The 20176-nt window shown below is 38.3% G+C and overlaps 1 protein-coding gene across 2 annotated transcripts in view; it reads right to left on the bottom strand.

Moving 5' to 3' along the window:
• Nucleotides 1–20176, bottom strand: part of DOCK4 (dedicator of cytokinesis 4) — a 541696-nt gene that overhangs the window by 226692 nt on the left and 294828 nt on the right. For both annotated transcript variants that reach the window (XM_036758430.1, XM_036758431.1), the window contains exons 9-12: nt 16783–16864; nt 15871–15931; nt 13018–13150; nt 7051–7139 (exon numbers count right to left, since the gene is read on the bottom strand). In XM_036758430.1, coding sequence (XP_036614325.1) covers nt 7051–7139; nt 13018–13150; nt 15871–15931; nt 16783–16864 — 365 coding nt within the window. The remainder of the gene's footprint in view (nt 1–7050; nt 7140–13017; nt 13151–15870; nt 15932–16782; nt 16865–20176) is intronic.

Below are 20176 nucleotides of genomic sequence, written 5' to 3'. Positions count from 1 at the left end.
ACAGGTTGTGAAGAGATTTAAATGCAAAACAAAGAATTTTAAATTTGATCCTTGAGAAAAAAGGAAGCCACTGAGTTTACTGTTATAGGGTAATATGCAGTGGTGGGATGCAGCCTGTTTGCACCAGTTCGACAGAACCAGTACCTAATTTTAATCCTCTTGTTGGGGAAGAGCAGGCCCGCACCTGCCATTTCAGCAGCAGGGGCAGCACCTAGGTTCTGTGGAGAACTCGTTATTAATTCATTTCAATTCCACCACTGGCAATATGGTCAGACCTACACTTTAGGAAAATTGTCAGGTGAGTGAAAGATGTACTGAACGTCAAGAGTCCTGAGGCAGGGAGACCAATCAGAAGAATATAGCAATAGTCCAAGTGAGAGATGAGCACAGAGGTAGCGTGAGCTGGATCTATAGGACAAAAATTTGGCAATGAACTGGATATGTGGGGTGAGTGAGGGTCAAGGATGACACCGAGGTTGGAAGCTGACATACGGAAATTCTCTAGCTTAGAGTATACATCTTTTTGCCTTTCCGCTATTTTCAGAGTCCTAAGGGCAATGAGTCAGTCATTCACTCAATGATGTTGACAAATCACCCAGTGCCTACAGAGACAGGTATGAGGACAGAGAAAAGATGCCAGAGGAAGTGGATGCCATCCTTGCCCATGGAACTAAAATCCAATGGAATAAAAGAGACTAAACAAACAATCCTTTATTCAAACATTTATTAAGTGACTGCTGTGTACTTAGCATTGTGCTAGGTTCTGGAGGAGACACCAAGGCACTGGGGGTATTAGACTCCATTTTTTGCTCAAGAGCTTTAATTCAAGGGGTGACTTCCACAAGGTTCTAAAAAGGGAAATGACATACTGGAGAAATTTTTGGAGAGGATGATTCTTACTGCTCTAAAATCTATTTGAAAGAGAGTGCAAAGGTCAGGGGTCACCCCAGAGTCCGAAAGAGAAAATTATTGCCTAGTAGTTTTATTCAGGAATAGAGTGGTGGAAATGGAAAATCAAATAGCAAGTTAATTAGCCAAAGTCAGGAGATCTGACAACATTCTGCAATCAAAGGGTGAAGAAAGAGAAGTCGGAAGTAAACTGTACAGCATGGGGAAGAAGACCTGGGTTCAAATTCTGTCTCTGCTACATATTCTGTGTGCCTTTGGGAAAAATCACTTCACCTCAGTAGATCTTAGCTGCCTGAACTGTCAAATGAGGGCAATGGGCTAGATGGCCTTAGAAGCCCTATCCATTCCTAAACTCCAATGATCTAAGATCAAGATATGTGGGAAATGGGGCAGCTAGGTGGCCCAGTGAGTAGAGCATCAGCCCTGAAGTCAGAAGGACCTGAGTTCAAATCTGGCCTCAGACACTAGACATACTTACTAGCTGTGTGACCTTGGGCAAGTCATTTAACCCCAATTGCCCTACCTTCCCCCCTCCAAAAAAAAAAAGATATGTGGGAAAGGGAGAGACAGAGCCTGCTGTTAGTAGTAAGAGGAATATGGGAATGTAGAGGGAAAGAGACACATAACAGGTGCATTCATTCACATCATGTCAGTCTCTGTTTTCACTGATCTCTACATCTCTTTCTCTCTCTGAATGTCTGTCTGTCTCTCTCTCTTCACCCTGCTCCAAATGAGTTTTGTCTTGAAGACAGTCAAATACAGTTATCCCTATAGAGAATATGATATAAGATTGAAGAGAAGATGAGGTAAATTGGTCAGGGCTGAAGCTCTACAGTAGACAAATAGGCAGACAGACAGACAGACATGACAGAGAGAAAGAAAGAAACAGAGTGAACATTATTAAGTGCTTACTATAGACCAGAAATTGATAAACAATAGGTCAATGGACCCATGACATCTTCCCTGTAGAAACTCCCTCAACTGATACAGATCAGAAAGCACTAAGGCATTCTGGTCCTGGGCAATTCTTGTTTAGGGCTTTTGAGAATCTTCTGTAAAATATCTACTCAACACACTAGGACATTCTTCTAGTTCTTTTAATATTTTGTGGTGAGAGAGCAACATTATACCAGAGAATATGTCACATCCTGGCAGCAGCTGGATACACACAAAGGAAATAGTGCTCCCGAGGAAAAAAGATGTAGAAAAACACAGTACCGGGGAATGAGTTTTGGGACATGTTCATAGCCAATGGGTGGAGGAGATGATGAGAAATCAGCAAAGAGGACACAGAAGAAGAGGCTGGAGATGCAAGGGGGGAAAAACCAAGGGTCTGTGATAGTCTGGAAACTGGGATGTTTACAAAAAAGAGGGGGAAAGGTGATTAAAAGAAGCAAAAAGGTGTAGAAGAAAAAGACAAAACAGGCTGGCACTCACAGATCAAAGGACTTAGGGTGATTAAGTGAGGGAAGAGGTTTTGTTTGTTTCACATCAGGCCTATAATTTCATTTCATAGGGAATTTCAGGTGAAGAAGCTCCATCTACCAATTTGGATTAGAATTAGCTTTGCAATTTAGAGTACTAGAGCTGCCTGGGGCACTGGTAGGTTAAATGACTCACCCAGAGTAACGCTGCTGTTGTCTGTCCTCTGCTTTTGAAGAGGACCAATGATATCACAGGGTGATATCTTGACTCCTGCATGAAGTGGATTTAAGTGAGTTAAAGCTATACAGAATCCTCAACCTTACAGTCTTCTCGAAAGTTATTTAAGTCCAATGTCAGGACAAAAGTCAAGATGGCTGGTGATGGCCCAGGATGCAGTGGATGACCTTGGTGTCTTCAAGGTCTGACCAAGATCTAAGTGCTCGGCAGCACCTGGCTCAGCTGCCTTCACGACCGTTGGAAAAAATTATTTTCTTCCACCCATTCCACTGGAGGAAGTCTACACATGTTTGGAATAGACATCCCCCTAACTCGCCAATGGGTCTGAGGTTTATTGATTACCCTCAACCTTGTTTAGCCCACCTGCTGAGACACTTTTAGCAGAGGGTGGCTGCTGCACATGCTACAGCTTCCTGGAGCCACAGGTGAGAGTTGAGTGCCAGGTGGACACCAAAGGTGGATGAGCAGCCCTGGAAAGGGCATGGCAAGCCCTCACACCAGAGGGGTCAGTCTTCCCTGAATGCCAACTTTGTCAGAGGTAAGACTTGAAGTCAGGGCTTAGTGATCATGAGGTCAGTTCTCTGTCCACTGTACTGAGTTATATCTCCATTGCTTATATGAGCAGGCAAATGGTGATGCCATTAACAGAAATAAGAAAATTAGGAACAAAAAAAATTTTTGAAAAGAGTCAGGGCAGGCTAGTGGTAAACCTTGAGTCAGAGGATCTGCTTGTGTATTCTGGCTCTCACCCAAATGAGCAGTGTTACCACATCTAAGCCTCTTGACTTGTCTTGGCCTATTGCCTCGCCTGCAAAAGGTGAGAGTTGTACTAAACGATCTGCAACATTTTTATAGGTCTAAATCCAACGATCTCCAAACCCCCTCATTTTATAAATGATCAAGGCCTCAAGAAGCAAGGTTTGCATAGGGAGTAAGAAGGATTTGAACCCAAGTTCCAAATCTAGTGTCTTGACCACTACATTCTTCTGTGTCCAATTGGGACAGACCTTCCAGAGAAGAAGTTTGAAGAAGTGCTAGAAGGAAACAGAGACAAGCAAGATGGCTTGGAAAGCAACATGATAAATTTATTTTATGTATGTGTATGTATATATACACGTGTGTGTGTATTTACACAGTGTATATATAACATGTATTATTAACATATATCTAAAGGAAGTTGCATGCAAAGTTTTATGGTTTCATGTAAATTATTATTTCTGTTCTACATTGCATGTGAAAATGGGCTTTTTTCTGGTGTTTGTAAAGGTCAGAAGAATTTTTTTTAATTCCTGATTTTTCAAAGTTATCAACATGGGAGATATTTACCATGTTTTCTCTGTCCTTATCTGATAATGTATCACTTTCTTTGACTTTCAATGACTTTCTTTGAGTCATACACTGACTCTTTTTAGATCTGCAGTTTCATGTGCAATCAACTTTTTTATTGTAGTACTATTTTATGGAAATGCTTGTTTTTTTCCAAAAATTTGAAAAAAGAATTTCCAGTGTAAAATCACAAAAATACTTCCTATTAAGTAATATTCAACTGATTTTTTAATGCTGATTTTCCTGAAAAAAGAATGGCTGACTAAATAACATTATTATTCTAAAACTTTTGCAATGTGTGAAACTACAATAGAACTGATGACTGTTTTCAATAGTTCCTTTGGCTCTACTAAGTCCCTTTCTACTTCCCTCAAGGATATCCAACAGCAGGTGCCCAGAGTCTTGCTTATGAATGTTTTCAAGAGTGTGTTGGGTTCCAGTTTAAAATGTATGATGGACATCAGTACTAGGCCAAATCGTGGCTTCCTCCCTATCTCTTGGGAGAGGGAGGAGGTAACTGACCTCACCATTGAGAATAGCCTGGAATGTTGTTTATAGCAGTCAAATGAAATACAAGTAGACACTTTTAGCTTTAACTGAATTAAGTCCCAGTGAAAACTCATTTTCATCTTCATTTACTCTTTCATTTGACAATAGTATAGCATAGAAGAAAATGTACTGGACCTAGATTTAAATGATCTGAGTTTCCAGTTCTGACTGGACCATTACTTGTTATAAGATCTTGGGCAAGTGATCCAAGTTCGTTAAGACAAAGTTTCCTCATCTGTAAAATGGCTATAAACAATATTCATACTCCCTGGCTCACAGGATGAAATGAGAGAGCGAGTGCACTTGGCACTTTGTTGAATTAAAACACTAAATGGATGGAAACTATGATTGTTATTTAATACCATGGTCCAATAAGTGTTGCAACAATTCGGCTAGCAGCTGCTGTGGGGGTGAAAGACCAACACAAGCCCAACAACAAGGATGCTGCCAGCACAGATTCTTTTGATCTGCTTTACTAAGGAAAGCAACGTTAAGGGGTTAACAATCTTATTTCAATCCAACATATACATATATCATTCACTTAGTTCAGAGGAAAAAGCCAGTGCCCTCAACTTCAGAGCAAATACAAACAAATTACAAAGATACATTATAAACAGACCAAATACAATTCATAGTTAGCAAGAAGACATCAACATCTGGGTTCACAAGCTGGAGGGCTCTTAACTACACCTGCCCAGAGTTTCCAAATCAACACTCCTCAAAGAGTGAGAGCCCCCAACAAATAAATAGCTCTGTTCTCTCTTTTTATACACTCTTTAGCTGTCATCAAACGTCACGTGAGCAACCAGAACCTAGGCTCCTACTACTCGCTCTGGTCTTAGAAACTCCCCTAATGACCCTGAGGGCTTCATGCCCGCATAGTCTTAGCATCTAGTAATTAGGGGTTTAGCACCTAGTAAGACTCAATCAAAAAGACTTAATTAACAGCATTCTAAAACAGTAGAAAAATCCCAACTTAATGGATATCACAAAAAGGTAAATAAATATTCTCCCCTAAAGTCCTCCTCTGACACCTCATTGTGGCAATGAGGAGATCCTGAGTCAGTGAAGGCACTTAGAGTTGACTGCAATTTCTAGCAGGTCCTGCCAAGATGAAAAAAGATTTCAAATACAGTCTCTTAACTGACTGTGTTGTCTGAGAACCAGCCTGTGTAAACGCAGTGACACATCATCAGGCTGGTTTTAGAATGATGAAGTTTTTCTGCTGTATTTTTTTTGTAGGCACAGCAACTGTGTTTGTGAAGGAAAGGCCAACGCCAATGAGACAGCAGATCACTGAAGTGCTGATGATAAACACAAAAGTGGGAGTCAGGTAATCCAAAGTTCAAATTTCATTTCTTCTTAAAATTGCTGTTGGAAGCTATAGAAAGAGTCCTACTCACGCACTCAAGAAACCTGAGGGTAAACATTGGCTCAGAGAGTTCTGAGCTGTGCAACTGTGATAAAGTCATTTCAACTTTCTGTGACTCGGATTGTTCAAAATCTGTAAAAAGGGGTAATGACACTTGTATGTATCACCGACCTCACACAGTTGTTAAGAATCAATCAACAAACACTTATTAAGCACCTACATTGTATCAGGTTTTTTGTAAATGTTCAAGTTCTCTAGAAATCTAGGTCATTATTATTAACAATTTTCCTTTTCTGATGGATTTCTAGACTGCTAAATCAAGGGCATACTTCAGATTCAGTTTACACACACATTAACAAAACATTTAAGAAAGTCTTGTCTCTGTAGACAAGATGTAGAGATGTAAGTATAGATAGGAAGATTTGAAACTGTCCGAACGGCTAGACTAAAATGGTTCAATATCAAGCTGGAGAGACATTTCTTGCTTGAGTGTCCCAGGTATCTAACCTTGGCTCCATGCTATTTAAAATTGTTACAAATGAGTTGGATGAAGCTACAGATGGAATGCTTTTTAAATTAGCTAGGAGGGATTGTTAATATGTTGGATGAGAGTCAGTATCCAAAAAGATCTTCACAGGTGAGAATGACTGGCCAAGCAGCAAATTCCAAATTCAGTGTGTTTCATTTTCTTTTTTCCCACTGCAGTAGGCACTAGTGAAAGTTAGGTCTATACTACCTGAATTTCTTCATATGATGTGACTATCAATCTGCTGACATACTCTTCCTTCCCAAAGATTGAAAAATTCTTCTATTAGAATAAACATTACTCTCCCTCTTGTCACATCTTGACAAATCTGCTTGTCTTCAACTGCAATAAAAATGCTTTGCTGGCAGCCAATAATAGGCAGTGAAAAAGGTTTTACTGGGCAATGAAGACAGATTTCGGTTTGAAACACCAATTTCTACACAATAGCAATGGACCCAACACTATTTCTTATTTAACTCTTAGTTATATCCAGTTAGATCTCTTAAGCCCGTGGACAAGTTCAAGGCCTTTTGTCTTCTTTCACAGATTTTGCAATAATCTGGCAGAGATCTAGGCAATATGTAGATAGTGTTATCGCTACAATTTTAATAATTCCTTTTACATATAATTATAGCTGGAATGTAGAAAAAACACACAGGTTAAAAAACAACCAAAGTCCAGGCATATGCTTACATCATCAACTCACCTGCATTGGAGCCTGTCAAATTATAGCGGGCATTAAGTTTCTTGATGATATTTTCATGGATTTGATACCATTCACTCTCTGTGTTGCACCTATGAAAACAGTGAAACCCTGTTAAGTCTTAATGATGCATGACAGCAAGCAATGTTCTTAATAGTTGATCTGACCTTCCTAATACATAACCTCTGTAATAGAACTTGGTCATAAACACTTCCTTCTTGTCTTATCATTGAGACAAGGACTAAGTCAGATTTTACCATGATGTTCATGATAACTGTTCTGAGATAAGCAGGACCCCCATAAGAGACCCTGGTCCACTTTACATCCAGAAAACTTCTGCTACAAACTGAGTCAACAAAGGAAAAATCCCAATTGAATATCAGCTACTGTGACACTGTCTACACCAGTGGTTCTCAAAGATTTATCTGGGGATCCTAAGGATTCCAGAGGTAAAAAATTATTTTCATAATAATACTAAGGCATTTTAATAAGGTAAATAGATATAACCCACATAAACAAAAGCTTTGGTTGGGAGGATCCTCAATAATTTTTAAGAGTGTATAGGAGTCTCAAGACTAAAAAGTTCCCCAATCACTGGTCTCTTCTGAAGGTTTCTACATGATATGTTTCTGCTACAATAAAAATTAGACTGGATATCAACCTCTAGTCACAATCTTCAAGGCAAAATATATTCAGGATTTATCAAAGGGAATTAACCTTTTATACAAAATACTATTCAACTCAGAAAATATTTCCTAGAATAAGTAAATTTTAACTACTTGAGCACACTGGGGCCTACTTTTCTCCTCCTCCATTACAATCACTTCCTTAGCCAGGGTTTTGTTCAGGCCATCATCTCTTGCTTTCACATGTGTTTCCAAACAATCTGCCACCTTGTATTAGCCACTAAAACGTTCCTTTCCATGAGCTGAGAAAAGGCAGCCTCAGTGATTAAAATGAATCAGAGTCAAAATTATTCCCCTGTTATATCATTTTCAACACCCTGAATCTGAAACTGTTGGTTTATATTTTATCTATTTTGCCATTCACAGGTACTTCCATGATGGACACTATTTGTTACACATATGACTTTCTTAATGATGAGGTACCACATAGAGCTTTTAAACTTGGATGGCTAGAAAACTGACATCAAATAAAACTATTCTGCATGACCAGCAGTAAGAAACAAAATTACCTTCCAGAAGAATTTGCATGTGGTTTTTTTCCCTTCCTTCTTTTACCTCAGTGAGTAAGGAGAAAAGATGGCTGGTATTTACTAAGTGCCTAAGCAATATCAATGTCTTTTTTTAATCAATAAAAGCCAAAATGAAACTAAAGCTTATTCTAAAACATCTAAGGCCAGAATTTTTGGCTCATAAACCAGAGTTTCAAAACATTCCTTGATATTGTGTTTGAGCTTCAGAATAGCATGGGATTTGGCAACTCCTAACAGAACTCCCAGACTATCAGATTTAGTGTCAGTTAAGAAATTCTCCCTCCCCCCTCTCTATTAAAAAAAAAAATTAAAAAACCCAAGTTCCTATTTTCTTTTCTCTATGATTTCTCCCTATCTGACAATTCTTCTTATAAAGACCATATGTAGTCTATATTCCTGAGGCTTCTCCATATTCCTTGGAGTGCTCTCACTTGATGATGAGAAAAATATAGCATTAAGATGTGTTCACCAGAGAGGTCGTGGGCCATACGGGCAATGCAGGGATTCCTGGCTTTTACTCTGCTTTTCACATGATCAAAGAAAATATACTTAGATGTCTCGCCCTCAGTTTTCCCCTAAGCAGGATGGATGTAACACTTGCTACCTACACTTTCAAATAAAGCTGTGAGTATTGATGACATTATGTCGGCTGAGAATTTCAGTTCCTTAAAAGGGCAATGCTGAAAAGTAATGCTTTTGTTGTATTACTAGGGAGCCAGGCAAGATGAGACCTGCAAATGCATTACTTGGTTCTAACATGTTTCAAAGTGATTTTTCTTTGAAAGAGACCATGATCATGAATTTTAGCCTTTTCAGGGAATAACTTCTCTGGGCAAGACATTTAACTTCTCAATGCTCTAGGAAATTCTCTAAAACTTTAATTTGCAAGAAGGTGTCCACCTGAAGGTAGAGGAAGTTTTTGCATTAAGAAGCTCCCTATGAAATCACAGGCCTAGTTTTTAGCCCTGTACTGCATTAAGGCAAAAAAAAAACAAAAAACAAACCCCAATATGGTAGAGTAGACAGAAGTGGTTGGTCTTAGAGTCAGGAAGGCCTGGATTCATGTCCTGCCTTTGCAAAATCCTGGCTATGTGACCATGGAAAATTCCTTCACCATTGTGGCACAGGTAACTAAGATCATAAATTGCAAAAGAATTGCTCATCTGCACCATGTAGGGAAGTTCATGATACGACTGGGGAAATCATAGGTCTGAACAAAAACAAGCAAAAAAGCATTGACATACTCCCAAAACAGAAAAAGTTATGAATTTTACCAAGTATTTATGTATTTTAAAATAGGGTCAAAGGTTTCTGCATTCTTATGGGACAGTTAGTTCTCCTTGCTTAAAGACTTCAGTTTACCAACCAATTGATAAATCTGTGAAATGAAGAACCAAGAGTTTATGGATAACAACAAGAAATCCATCCATGATAGTGGAGTAAAGTGTTAAGTATGTACCTATACAGAAATCTTACATGAATGACACATAAATGATATGTATCAAGCAAATTAAATAAATTATTAGAATAAGCTGATGTAATTTATGGCAGGCATGGATGAGTTTCAAGAGTTGACTATGAGTCCTTGGATGCTATCTGGGTAGGAACATAAGCTTTGGCAGACCTCTCCAGGCTGAAAAGGCTCTTGATTGGGAGTGCTGAATATGCTCAGAGAAGAAATACGTAAAATGTCATCTGAGAACAAATTCAACTTTGAATAGGCTTATCTCCAGAAGTTTGGCCACCAGCTAATTAAATTTACTGGACACTCCAACTCCTAGAGGCAGTCTATAAAGCAGGGGTTTACTTAGCCTCTTTTTGTTAGAGAATTTTTTGGTAGTCTAATGAAATCTATGGACCCCTTCACAGAATAATGTTTTTAAATACATAAAATAAAATACATGGGATTATAAAGGAAACAAATTATACTGAAATACAATTACCTATTTTTTTTAAAAAAAATTCATAGATTCCAGCTTAAGAATCTCTGGTCTAAAACATAGAAAGGTTGTGATCTACATTGATAAAGAGATAACTCACACCAATGAATTCCCAAATCTGAAATGTTTTAGTATTAATATTGGCATTGTCTTCAGATGGTCTACCAGAAATATTCTGCTCAATAATCAAAAGTTTTCCACAAAAATTTTCTTAGAAAAGGAAAAAAAACCCCAAAATTCAAATTTAATGCAGACTTAGCTATAAAATGTACTGTGGATTTTGGGGACAGGGAGATGAAGTCTATCAAATGGCTTACTTTATTAATTATAATTTACTGTTAAGGGTAGGCGTCCCAATATATGTTGTGTGACTGTTTTAGCCCTTCAAGATTCAAAAGATCCCCAATATGTGAAACTTCAATTTTATGAATAAACCCAAACATGAAGCCAAACCCCTGTGTAACTTAGGTGATTAAGACATATACGCATGTCACACACATGCAGGCATATTATAAATATATATATACATATGTATATATGTATATATATATATATGTCTGTGTATATACACACATATATTATGCTATTATTATTGGTGATGGTTATGCCGTAGTACTGGTGGTGTTAGTTGTTGTTGTTTACAGACAATGTTACTTTACATACATTATCTGACTGGAGCTTCACAAAAATACTGGGAGCTCTTTTGAGATATCATCCCCATTTTACAGATAAGGAAGCTGGGGCCCAAAAAGATTAAGTGACTAATTCATGGTCAAAAAGCTAAAAGATAGCAAAAGGTGTGATTCAAACCCAAATTTTCTGAATCAGTCAGGGAATCTGTCAGTTATACCAAGCCCTATACACATTTGGGAGCACCAAATGGTACAAAAATATTTGTAATATTTTTGCTTTGTTAATCCCGTTTTCCCAGAAACTTTGCTAATGTATTATACAGAAAGCAGATAAGGGAATTCTGCAGAGTTATAACTAAAGTTGTGTAAATTAATACTATAGTATAGCTGGACATTATATGGTAAGACAGGGCTTCTTAACCTGGTATCCATAATTTAATTAATATTTTGATAACTGCATTAAATGCATTTTAATATAATCATTTTCCAAAGTAATCCTAGTTATATTATTTATGCATTAGTACACATTATTCTTAGAAGGGGTCCAGAGGCTTCAGCAGATTGCCCAAGGGGCCCATGACACGAAAAAGGTGAAGAATCCTTTTGCTATAAGACATCTGCAATATAATTGTAGCAATATCTCCTTTTTATAGGAGATTTCTAGTACAGATAAGAAATGTTTTTACTAGGTAACATATGCACACATACACTTATATATTGTGATGCTTTCTGCTTGCTTATAACATGTTCTGTAGCATCTGTGGAGCCATTTGTTTTATTTCTGGACTGTGGGAAAGAGCTTCCTGGCCATACTTCCCTCTCCAGAAAACAAAAAACAAAAAAACAAAAAGACACATACAGAGAGAGGCAATACACCCACAAGTCCAAGTAAGTGGGACCCACTGTGGGACAAGGCTAAGCTAGCCCTCCTTTTTACTGCATCGCCCAACTATAATGGCCAAATGTCTCAAAGCATATATTTGGGAATAGAGGAAAAATGCTGCCACTTGCCTCCCTGTTAATCCAAAGGCTGCCAAGTCCAAAGCTAGCTCCTGAGAGAGCACTTTCATAAGAGAGTCTACCATAACAGAAAGAGACAACTCTGTGCTGTTGCTTCACTCAATGAACTTCACGTGGACCTTGCATCAGCACATTGGTAGGTTATATGGAATCAGAGTATTGACAGGAATGGATAAAATGTGTCCCTCTCCTGGAAGGACCCAAGGGAGCCCTTCAGTGGCCAAGTTCCTTCCACTCACTGTTTAAGATCTGCTTGGCTATAGCATAACCTTGAATAAAAGCTCTCCCAGATGTCAGTTGTATGTAGGATATATATTCTTCTCCTTCCTTGGTGGCCTTGGGTTGATGGCATGAAAATCAAATAGGTAATCAAATAGCCTCTGACTAGAGGCTATTAGCTTGAAACAACAATATTTACTTAGGTTACTATTAAGACTCCCTCTCCCTCTTTCTCTGTCCCTGAACCTCTCCCTGTCCCTGTCCCTCCCTCCTCCCTCTTTCTTTCCTTCCCTACCTTCCCTCTAAGGCTAGGTCTCTCCATCTTGACCAGGATGATAGTATAGGGGCCATTCAAGGGTCCAATCTATCTTACTAGTCAGCATGGGGCAGCTGATTCATTCTGTTTCTGACTTGGGTCAGCTTGCCCCTTTTTAGGTAACTTTATGCCCTCCCCCCGCCCCCCCCAACTTGGACATTTACCATATTAATGCTGAACTTAGTGCAGATGATTGATCAGTTTGCCAATGTAGCTCAGAACTTCAGAGCTCAAGATATCTGTCAGCTTGTAGCTGGGATGTGCCATCATGCCCAATTATCTATTCATTTTCTCAGAACTTACTAACAACTGATGTTCAGGAAAGTGGCCTAGAAAAAAGTGGGGGAAGCCATTTTGGAATTTTAAACCTACAGTAGAGAAGCTAAAAAAGGTGGACAGTCAATATTCACATTAATTGAGAATTTAATATAGTTATCATTTGAGAATTACAGTGAGTGGCAGTTAGCAAGCTTATAGGATGGACCTGTGAAATCCACATTTTACGTCCTGTTGCCTGTAACTAATGGCAGCAAGAGCAGTAGAACTCTCACTCTCTATTCCAGTGGGAGTAGATATAAGTGATCTCACCATCTTTTCCCCAAATACAAATGCCTGAACATTTCTTACATGTATACTTTCAAGATGAGGTCATCCTTGGTCTCTCCAGTCAGCAGGTCAGCAATACTGAGGACTGCACAGCCAAAGGGCCGCCGATATTGTACACTGCACGCATTCTTCTTCTCTCCAGCCCCCATTCGACCTGTCCGGTAAAACAATGACAGGACATAGCCACTTGACTGGAGCCATCCTCATGAGTCATGCCTACATGGCAGTCCAGAAGTAACTTAATGTTGTGATTGAAAGGAGGACTGGAAACCTGAGTTCCAGTCCTACCTCTGAGACTAAGTAGCTGTGTGACCCTGGTCTTGTCACCTAATCTCTCCAGTACTGAATTACTTCATCTGTAAGATGAGAGGATCAGACAAAATGATTTCTAAGGACCCTTAGCACTCTAAGGTTCTAGAATTCCATTAAGTTTACGGGATGTTCTTCAATCATCTTTGCCCTTTCATGCAGACTTGCAATAAAGTAAGAGAAACATAACTTTCACAATAGCTTCAGAACATGCTCAAATGAGAAACATTTATAGGCTGTTCTTGTCATCACCTCCCAACCCCATAAAAGCATAACTCTCTTTGCTTCACAATACTTAGATCTTGACAAACTCAATTTCAGACCTTCCCTTCTGGCTCTGTGAGGACTGGCTCTCTCTCACACACTACAACACTGATACTATTACAGTGCTCAATTGACTTGGTGCTGTCAACTGCAGAGTTCCCAACTCTCTGATTAATGAGAAGCCCAGGACTCTAGTCATATTTCTAGGAAAGGCCCCTAAGCAAGAACAAAAGGAAGAGGGGAGTAAAGAAGAGCACCTAGCAACAAGAAGTCATTTCAAAAATTAAGAAGGAAAAAGAAATAAGATAGTAACAGAGGAATAAAAAAGAATGCAAGCAAGGGGACAAGAGAATGCCAACTTGTTAATTTTCTTTATTTAGAAAACATGTTTTCCTTTCAGAATCAAAGACCCAGCCTTATACACTGACAAGCAAAGCAGTAAATGGCAAGGTGGATCATATCTCATTTTCCACAGCCAGTGCTGGCCAGAACACCCTTCTCACCCAATAAGCAGATGCCTAGGACACTTTTATAGAAATGAAAAGTGCCTGGCTCTTAAAGATAACAATTCCTTCTCCCCTTCATTTCATCACATCAAAAGAGCTAACAGACTAAGCCTAAATTCTTCTTACAGTGCACTGCTCCAAATCTAATTTCATCTCATTCTCAAAACGTTTAACCAAAAATTTCTTGACCTTTTTGGCAGGTCTTTCAATAATCCCAATGAAGTTATGCATTCAACGAAAGCTGGGGGGGATTAACTGCTAATTAAATGTTCATTTCAACTAATTAATATCTGCAAAATACTTGATAAAAAAAGATAACAGCTATTAAACTGTTACATATTTGAAGCAAGCACGGTGCCTATTAAAATCTCTTGGCCATAATGGTCTGCTCCAAATACATTTTCTGTTATCCTCCTTTAAGAAATGGGGAATATTCTGGGTCTTGGATGGGGGGGAGGGGGGGACATCACCTTATTCCTCTAACTACAGAAAACTCATAAATAACCATTATCAAAAATCCAAAATGCTATGAATGATATTATTAAAATTTAAAAGACTTCTCACAAAACTGTCTTCTAGATTTTGTAGCATCAAGTTGCATCATTGATTTGAAAAAGACAACAAAAGAGTGCATATATAAGCAGTCTTTTCTCTTGTCACCTTGCTGGTTTACTGAATCTCCCTTAAAGAAATACATTTCAGTATTCACTCTAGCTTTTCTTAATGCATCAAAGGATTTCCTCCCCAAAATGTTCCTATGTAACCATTTAAGAAGAAGACAAAAAAGAAACAAGTAAGTTGCTTCTCACCTGCTGTCCTTCAAACATAAAAAGACAAGGACATGGAAAAGGGATTTCAGAAGGGATTATGCACACAAAAAAACACCCTACACACATTAGTCTGCATTGAAATGACAATATATTATAAACTCTCCTCTCTCCATGCACAATGCAGATGTTTCATGTGGACAAAAATAAAATGAAGATCAATACATTGTGTTCTACATGGGTGCACTATAATCCTATAGAACTATGCCATTACCGAGAAAAAAAAAACAACAACAAAACTATAGTCCTGAAAGAAAAGGGAATGAATTTCAAATTCCAGCTCTTCGGCATCAATATAAAAGCCACATGGCTTAACTAGTTGGTGTTTTACCTTATTCGTCCAACTCCAAAATCCCTTCATTTTAAATCATTTACTATGCTGGAACAATGCAGGGGAAATACATGCTGCCTGATTTATGCATGTGTAATATAAAGAATTCATGAATCTGTAGGAAATCTAGCCCCAAAAGACCACTTCACACTATCCTCCAAAATTAGGATTTGTCTTTTTTTTTTTAACTTGAAAAAAATATAAACTTTAAAGAGAGCACTCCTGAGGACTTACGCTCCCTCCTCCAATCTTGTCTAGTGACAGAAAACCTCTCTTATTTATTTTTTTCTCCCAAGGGAGAGAGGAAAACCAACAAAACACCTAGTTGTCACTGACTATTTAAAAATAAAAGAATTACCAATATACTTATTTCCAATTATAATGGGGGATAAAAGGCTATTCCTAGATCAGGACTAAAAACTCATAGGTTTAAATTGTCAATACTGGCACCAGAAAAAATAAGTGGCATTAAATACTGAGGAGCAAAGTGCAGGTAGACTTCTTTCCCAAATATATTCGAACATATGGAACTGAAATGCATCGCATCCATATCCAAATCTCATTGCCTTTTTTTCTCCTAGCTAGTTGCACATCATTTGCAAATGTGTCATTAAGGTTGGCAGGCTGCCCTACTCACCTATTCGGATGATGTGCACAGTGATATAGATGTCCTTTCTGAGCTCACTGCTACCCAGATCCTGCCAAAGAAATCGAGGAAGGTCATTTGACAGCTCACACACGAAAAAAACAACACTGAAAGGGTATGGTGTGTTACTTTGCCAGTACCTAGCAAAAAGTTGGCACTTAATAAATGCTAGTTGACTGACTGCACGCAAAAACAGGTCTATCTTCACCTGGCACTGCTGTGACTAACATTATTTCACAATAATAACCTTATTCTTATGTAAACCATAGCCCCTTGTAACATTATTTCATCTAACATCATGTTTTTAGGGAACCAGTTAAAGACATTAGACAGCCTATTCTGTATGGAAAAAGAAATAGCTCAAAATGGAATTAGATTGCTAAAATGAAGTTCTGTTGTACCCAATTATCAGGAGAGATAGACGGAAACATAGATAGATACATACATACATAGGCAGATAGAGAGAGGGAGATAGAGAGGGGGAGGGAGAGAAGAGAGAGAGAGACAGACAGACAGACAGACACAGAGAGATTAAACCATATTACAAATGCAATTGGAACTACAAACATGGTTCCTTTTAACAAAGAATGATTTCAAGCAGTAACCAGTGGGCTACTTGTTTCAAAGCAAACGTCAACGACAACATTTTAGTGCAGCAAAGGAATATTCACAGTTCTTAATGTCACGCTAACAGGATTTGAATTGTATAAAAAGGACAAATATGAATGATGTTACAACTGATACTATATGAATGGCCAAATTTCTGAATCCCCATGAGATTTATGAGCTAACTAGCAATCTTAAGCAGCAACGATGTGGCCTACTTATAAGAGCAATTTTGTTTCATTTGAATAAATACAATGGAAAAAAGTTTTCTTGCAAATGAAAATATGGTACACTCACCACAAAGAGAGAACAATGTCTTTCAGGCTTCTCTGGGGACTTTGGCAGACCATTCCTATTTAGTCTCAAAAAAAACCTCTCACTGCAAGCAAGAAAAAAAAAGTTTTAAATTTTAAGAAGTTAGTTTAATTTATTTTTTGCATTCTTCTATACTTTTTATTCTCAAACCTTTTCAATCTCAACCTTTATAACTTTAGTAAATACCATTCTAAATAGCATGGATTTTATATAAAATTTGCCTCTAGAAAAATTAGTCTAGTGCCTAAAATGGGAGCAACTAGGTGGCTTGGTGAATAGAGTGCTAGGGCTAGAATCAGGAAGACCCGAGTTCAAATCTGGACTCAGACACTTAATAGCTGTGTGACCCTGGGCAAGTCACTTAACCTTTGCTTGTCCTAATCTACCGGAGAAGAAATGGCAACCACTCAAGGACCTTTGCCAAGAAAACCCCATAGACAATATGGTCCATGGGGTTATCAAGAGTTAGACATAACTGAACGACAACAACAAGGCGCCTGAAACAAAAAGAGTTTGCTTCTCTTGTGATAAACTTTGCCAGTCAATAATCCAGGAGAAAATAGACTTACTGAGAAGTGAAAAGAATTAGAAGCTAATGTTTTCATTGTTTTTCTTTCCAAAACTATAGCAGAAATTAAATAAATGAAGAATGAGTATGAAACAGACTATCATTTGCCTGTCCTTACTAGAGATTCACATGGAACTTGTTGGTCTTTTCTTTAAATTAAATTTTATTTTTAATCATTGAAAATCTGCTTTCCCTCTCTCTCCCATCTCCCCCCTCCACTGAGAAAGAAAAAAAAACATTATTAAAAAGATGTATAGTCAAGCAAAACAAATTCTTATATTGATCATGTCTAAAAAAATTGTCTAGATCTATACTCTGAGTTCATAAACTTTCTGTCATGGCATGACGCACATGCTTCATCATGAGTTCTCTAATACTGTTGTTGGTCATTGTGTAGATCAGAGTCCCTAAGTCTTTGCAAGTTGCTTATTACAATATTGTTACTGTATAAACTGCTCTCCTGATTCTGCATACTTCATTCTGTATTATATCAGTTCACAATCTTCCCAGGTTTCTCTGAAACATTCCCCCGGCTCAATATTTTTCCAAGCACAATAGTATTCCATCACATTCATACACCATAACTCGTTCAACCATTACCCAGTTAATGGGCTCCTTGGCAAGTCTAATTTCTTTAAAAAAATATTTCTGTTTCTTAATCCTCTCCAGAAAAACGTAATAAAATTATTATTATTTATTTAATATTTTTAGTTTTCAGCATTGATTTCCACAAGATTTTGAATTACAAATTTTCTCCCCATTTCTACCTTCCCTCCCCCACTCCAAGATGGCATATATTCTGATTGCCCAATACTTAATAAAATTAAAATGGGTGGCTGGTTTATGCTCTTACAATTTCAGAACTGAGTATTCAGTAAAAGTAGGCAGTTCTAAGAAAAATAAAGGTCACAGAAAACATCAATGCATAAGAAATGAATCAGTTCACAATGAAATAAAAGAACTGGTGGACCACCTACTCTATTTCTCAGTGGAAAAAAAAAGACACAATTAATGAGAATAAAAATTACTTTTGAATAGATACTTTTCAGGGGTGGATGACAACTGATAAAAAAGGAAAGAAATTCAGTTGGGGCAGAAAAAGGGCTACTTCATATTGTTGTAACATTATTCTCTATAAGACATTAGGCATTAGACCACCTGGAAAGTCCCTGGGACTTTATAACAATGGTCTGCAAACCACACTGGAACAATCACTGTACATTGAGTAAGGGCTTTTAAGAAGTAACTAATTACTATTCTTGGCCCAGAGCTAACTTTGACATATGAGTTACAAGTAATAATTGTTTTCCTCTTCACATTATGTCAAAACAGAAAGTTGAGCCTACTACATTATTTCTCATCAGTTTTATTCATTAATGTGTACCAGACTTCCAGAGCCAGGTTTGAGCTGACGCCTAAACACAGTACAGAATATGACTTAAGGAGCAAGAAAAGACTCAGTTGAGCTGAAGTATTCCCTCACCAGCCTGGTAACAGAACCTAGAATTTTAACTCTGATCATCATACCTTTGGGTTCAGATAATTCTGTTTACAAAAAAACCTTGTTAAAATGCAATTAAGCTTCCTGGGTTGGGTAACACAAGAATGTTGGATTGTATGTTTAAAAAACATTTGGACAGTTACAGAGGTTTATCATCCCCAACCATGTCACATGAATGAATTCAGATCAGCTTAACAGAGGAAGCAATCTGGGAGGGGAAGGATCACAAGACTTGAAGTCTAGAGAATTGAGTTGCTTTAATTTGCCCTGTCAATTTGCATCGTAAACCACAATATTCATTCAGTTTCAATCTCGTCTGACTCTTCATGACCCCATTTGGGGTTTTCTTACTGGAGTGGTTTGCTTTTTCCTTCTCCAGCTCATTTTAGAGATGAGGAAGCTGAGGCAAACAGGGTTAAGTGACTTGCCCAGGGTCATATAGCTAGTAAGTGTCTGAGCTGAAATCTGAACTAAGGAAGATGAACTTCCTAACTCTAGGCCTGGTGCTCTATCCACTGTATCACCTAGCTGCCAACACTAAGCACCGATAAAGTGCTATTACAGAGACTAGGTCCCTGGCACAACAGCCAATTTTTTTTTTTTTTTTTACAAAAATGGGGATGGGAGATGATGGGAAAGAGGTCAGGAAGGTCTAAAACTGGTAGCTGCTTGGCCGGGCCAGGTGAGCTCACTTTAATGCAGACAGAAGAATGATGAGGATCTAGCCAGAAGGACATACTGGACATTGAGAATGAGAAACACAGAAAGGGAGAAGACAAATTTTAGCCAGCTGCCCAGTTCTGCCTAAGACTAGCTTGCAAAGAGTGCCCAAACATCTAAATAGTTTCTGTACCAAGAAATGGCGAAGGGTGACAAGTATGCATCAGACATGGAACACTGGAAGAAGAAATGCTCTTTGTTATTATATTTTGTTGAATCCTGTCTCTGGATGGCTGTCATTGGTATCAATAGATGTTGCTAGAAACAGGGACAGGGACTATTCTGGAGCTATGATTTCACTGGCATGATGAACTGCCTAGATGAGGAAAGTGTTTCTACCAAGGCAAGGCGCCTTTGCCACTTATAGTCACAGATTGTTGGCGGAGCACCGAAAGGGGAAGGAACCTTCCCAGGATTACACAGACAGGAGGCAGGTCTTGAACCCTGGTCTTCATGGTCTGAGGCTCGCTTTCAATACACTGTGCCTTTTGATTGCTAATTAAATGAGATTTCTTTTGGTTCCCTTTCACCCCACACTCCTCCACAACCCAGTTCCAACAACTGCTTCTGCAGCCTGAGGCAGTGCA

This window comes from Trichosurus vulpecula, chromosome 5 (assembly GCF_011100635.1).
Source record: "Trichosurus vulpecula isolate mTriVul1 chromosome 5, mTriVul1.pri, whole genome shotgun sequence".
NCBI classification, from domain to species: Eukaryota; Metazoa; Chordata; class Mammalia; order Diprotodontia; family Phalangeridae; genus Trichosurus; species Trichosurus vulpecula.
Note: the sequence above shows the minus strand (reverse complement) of the source record. Positions and strands in the feature narration are given on the sequence as shown.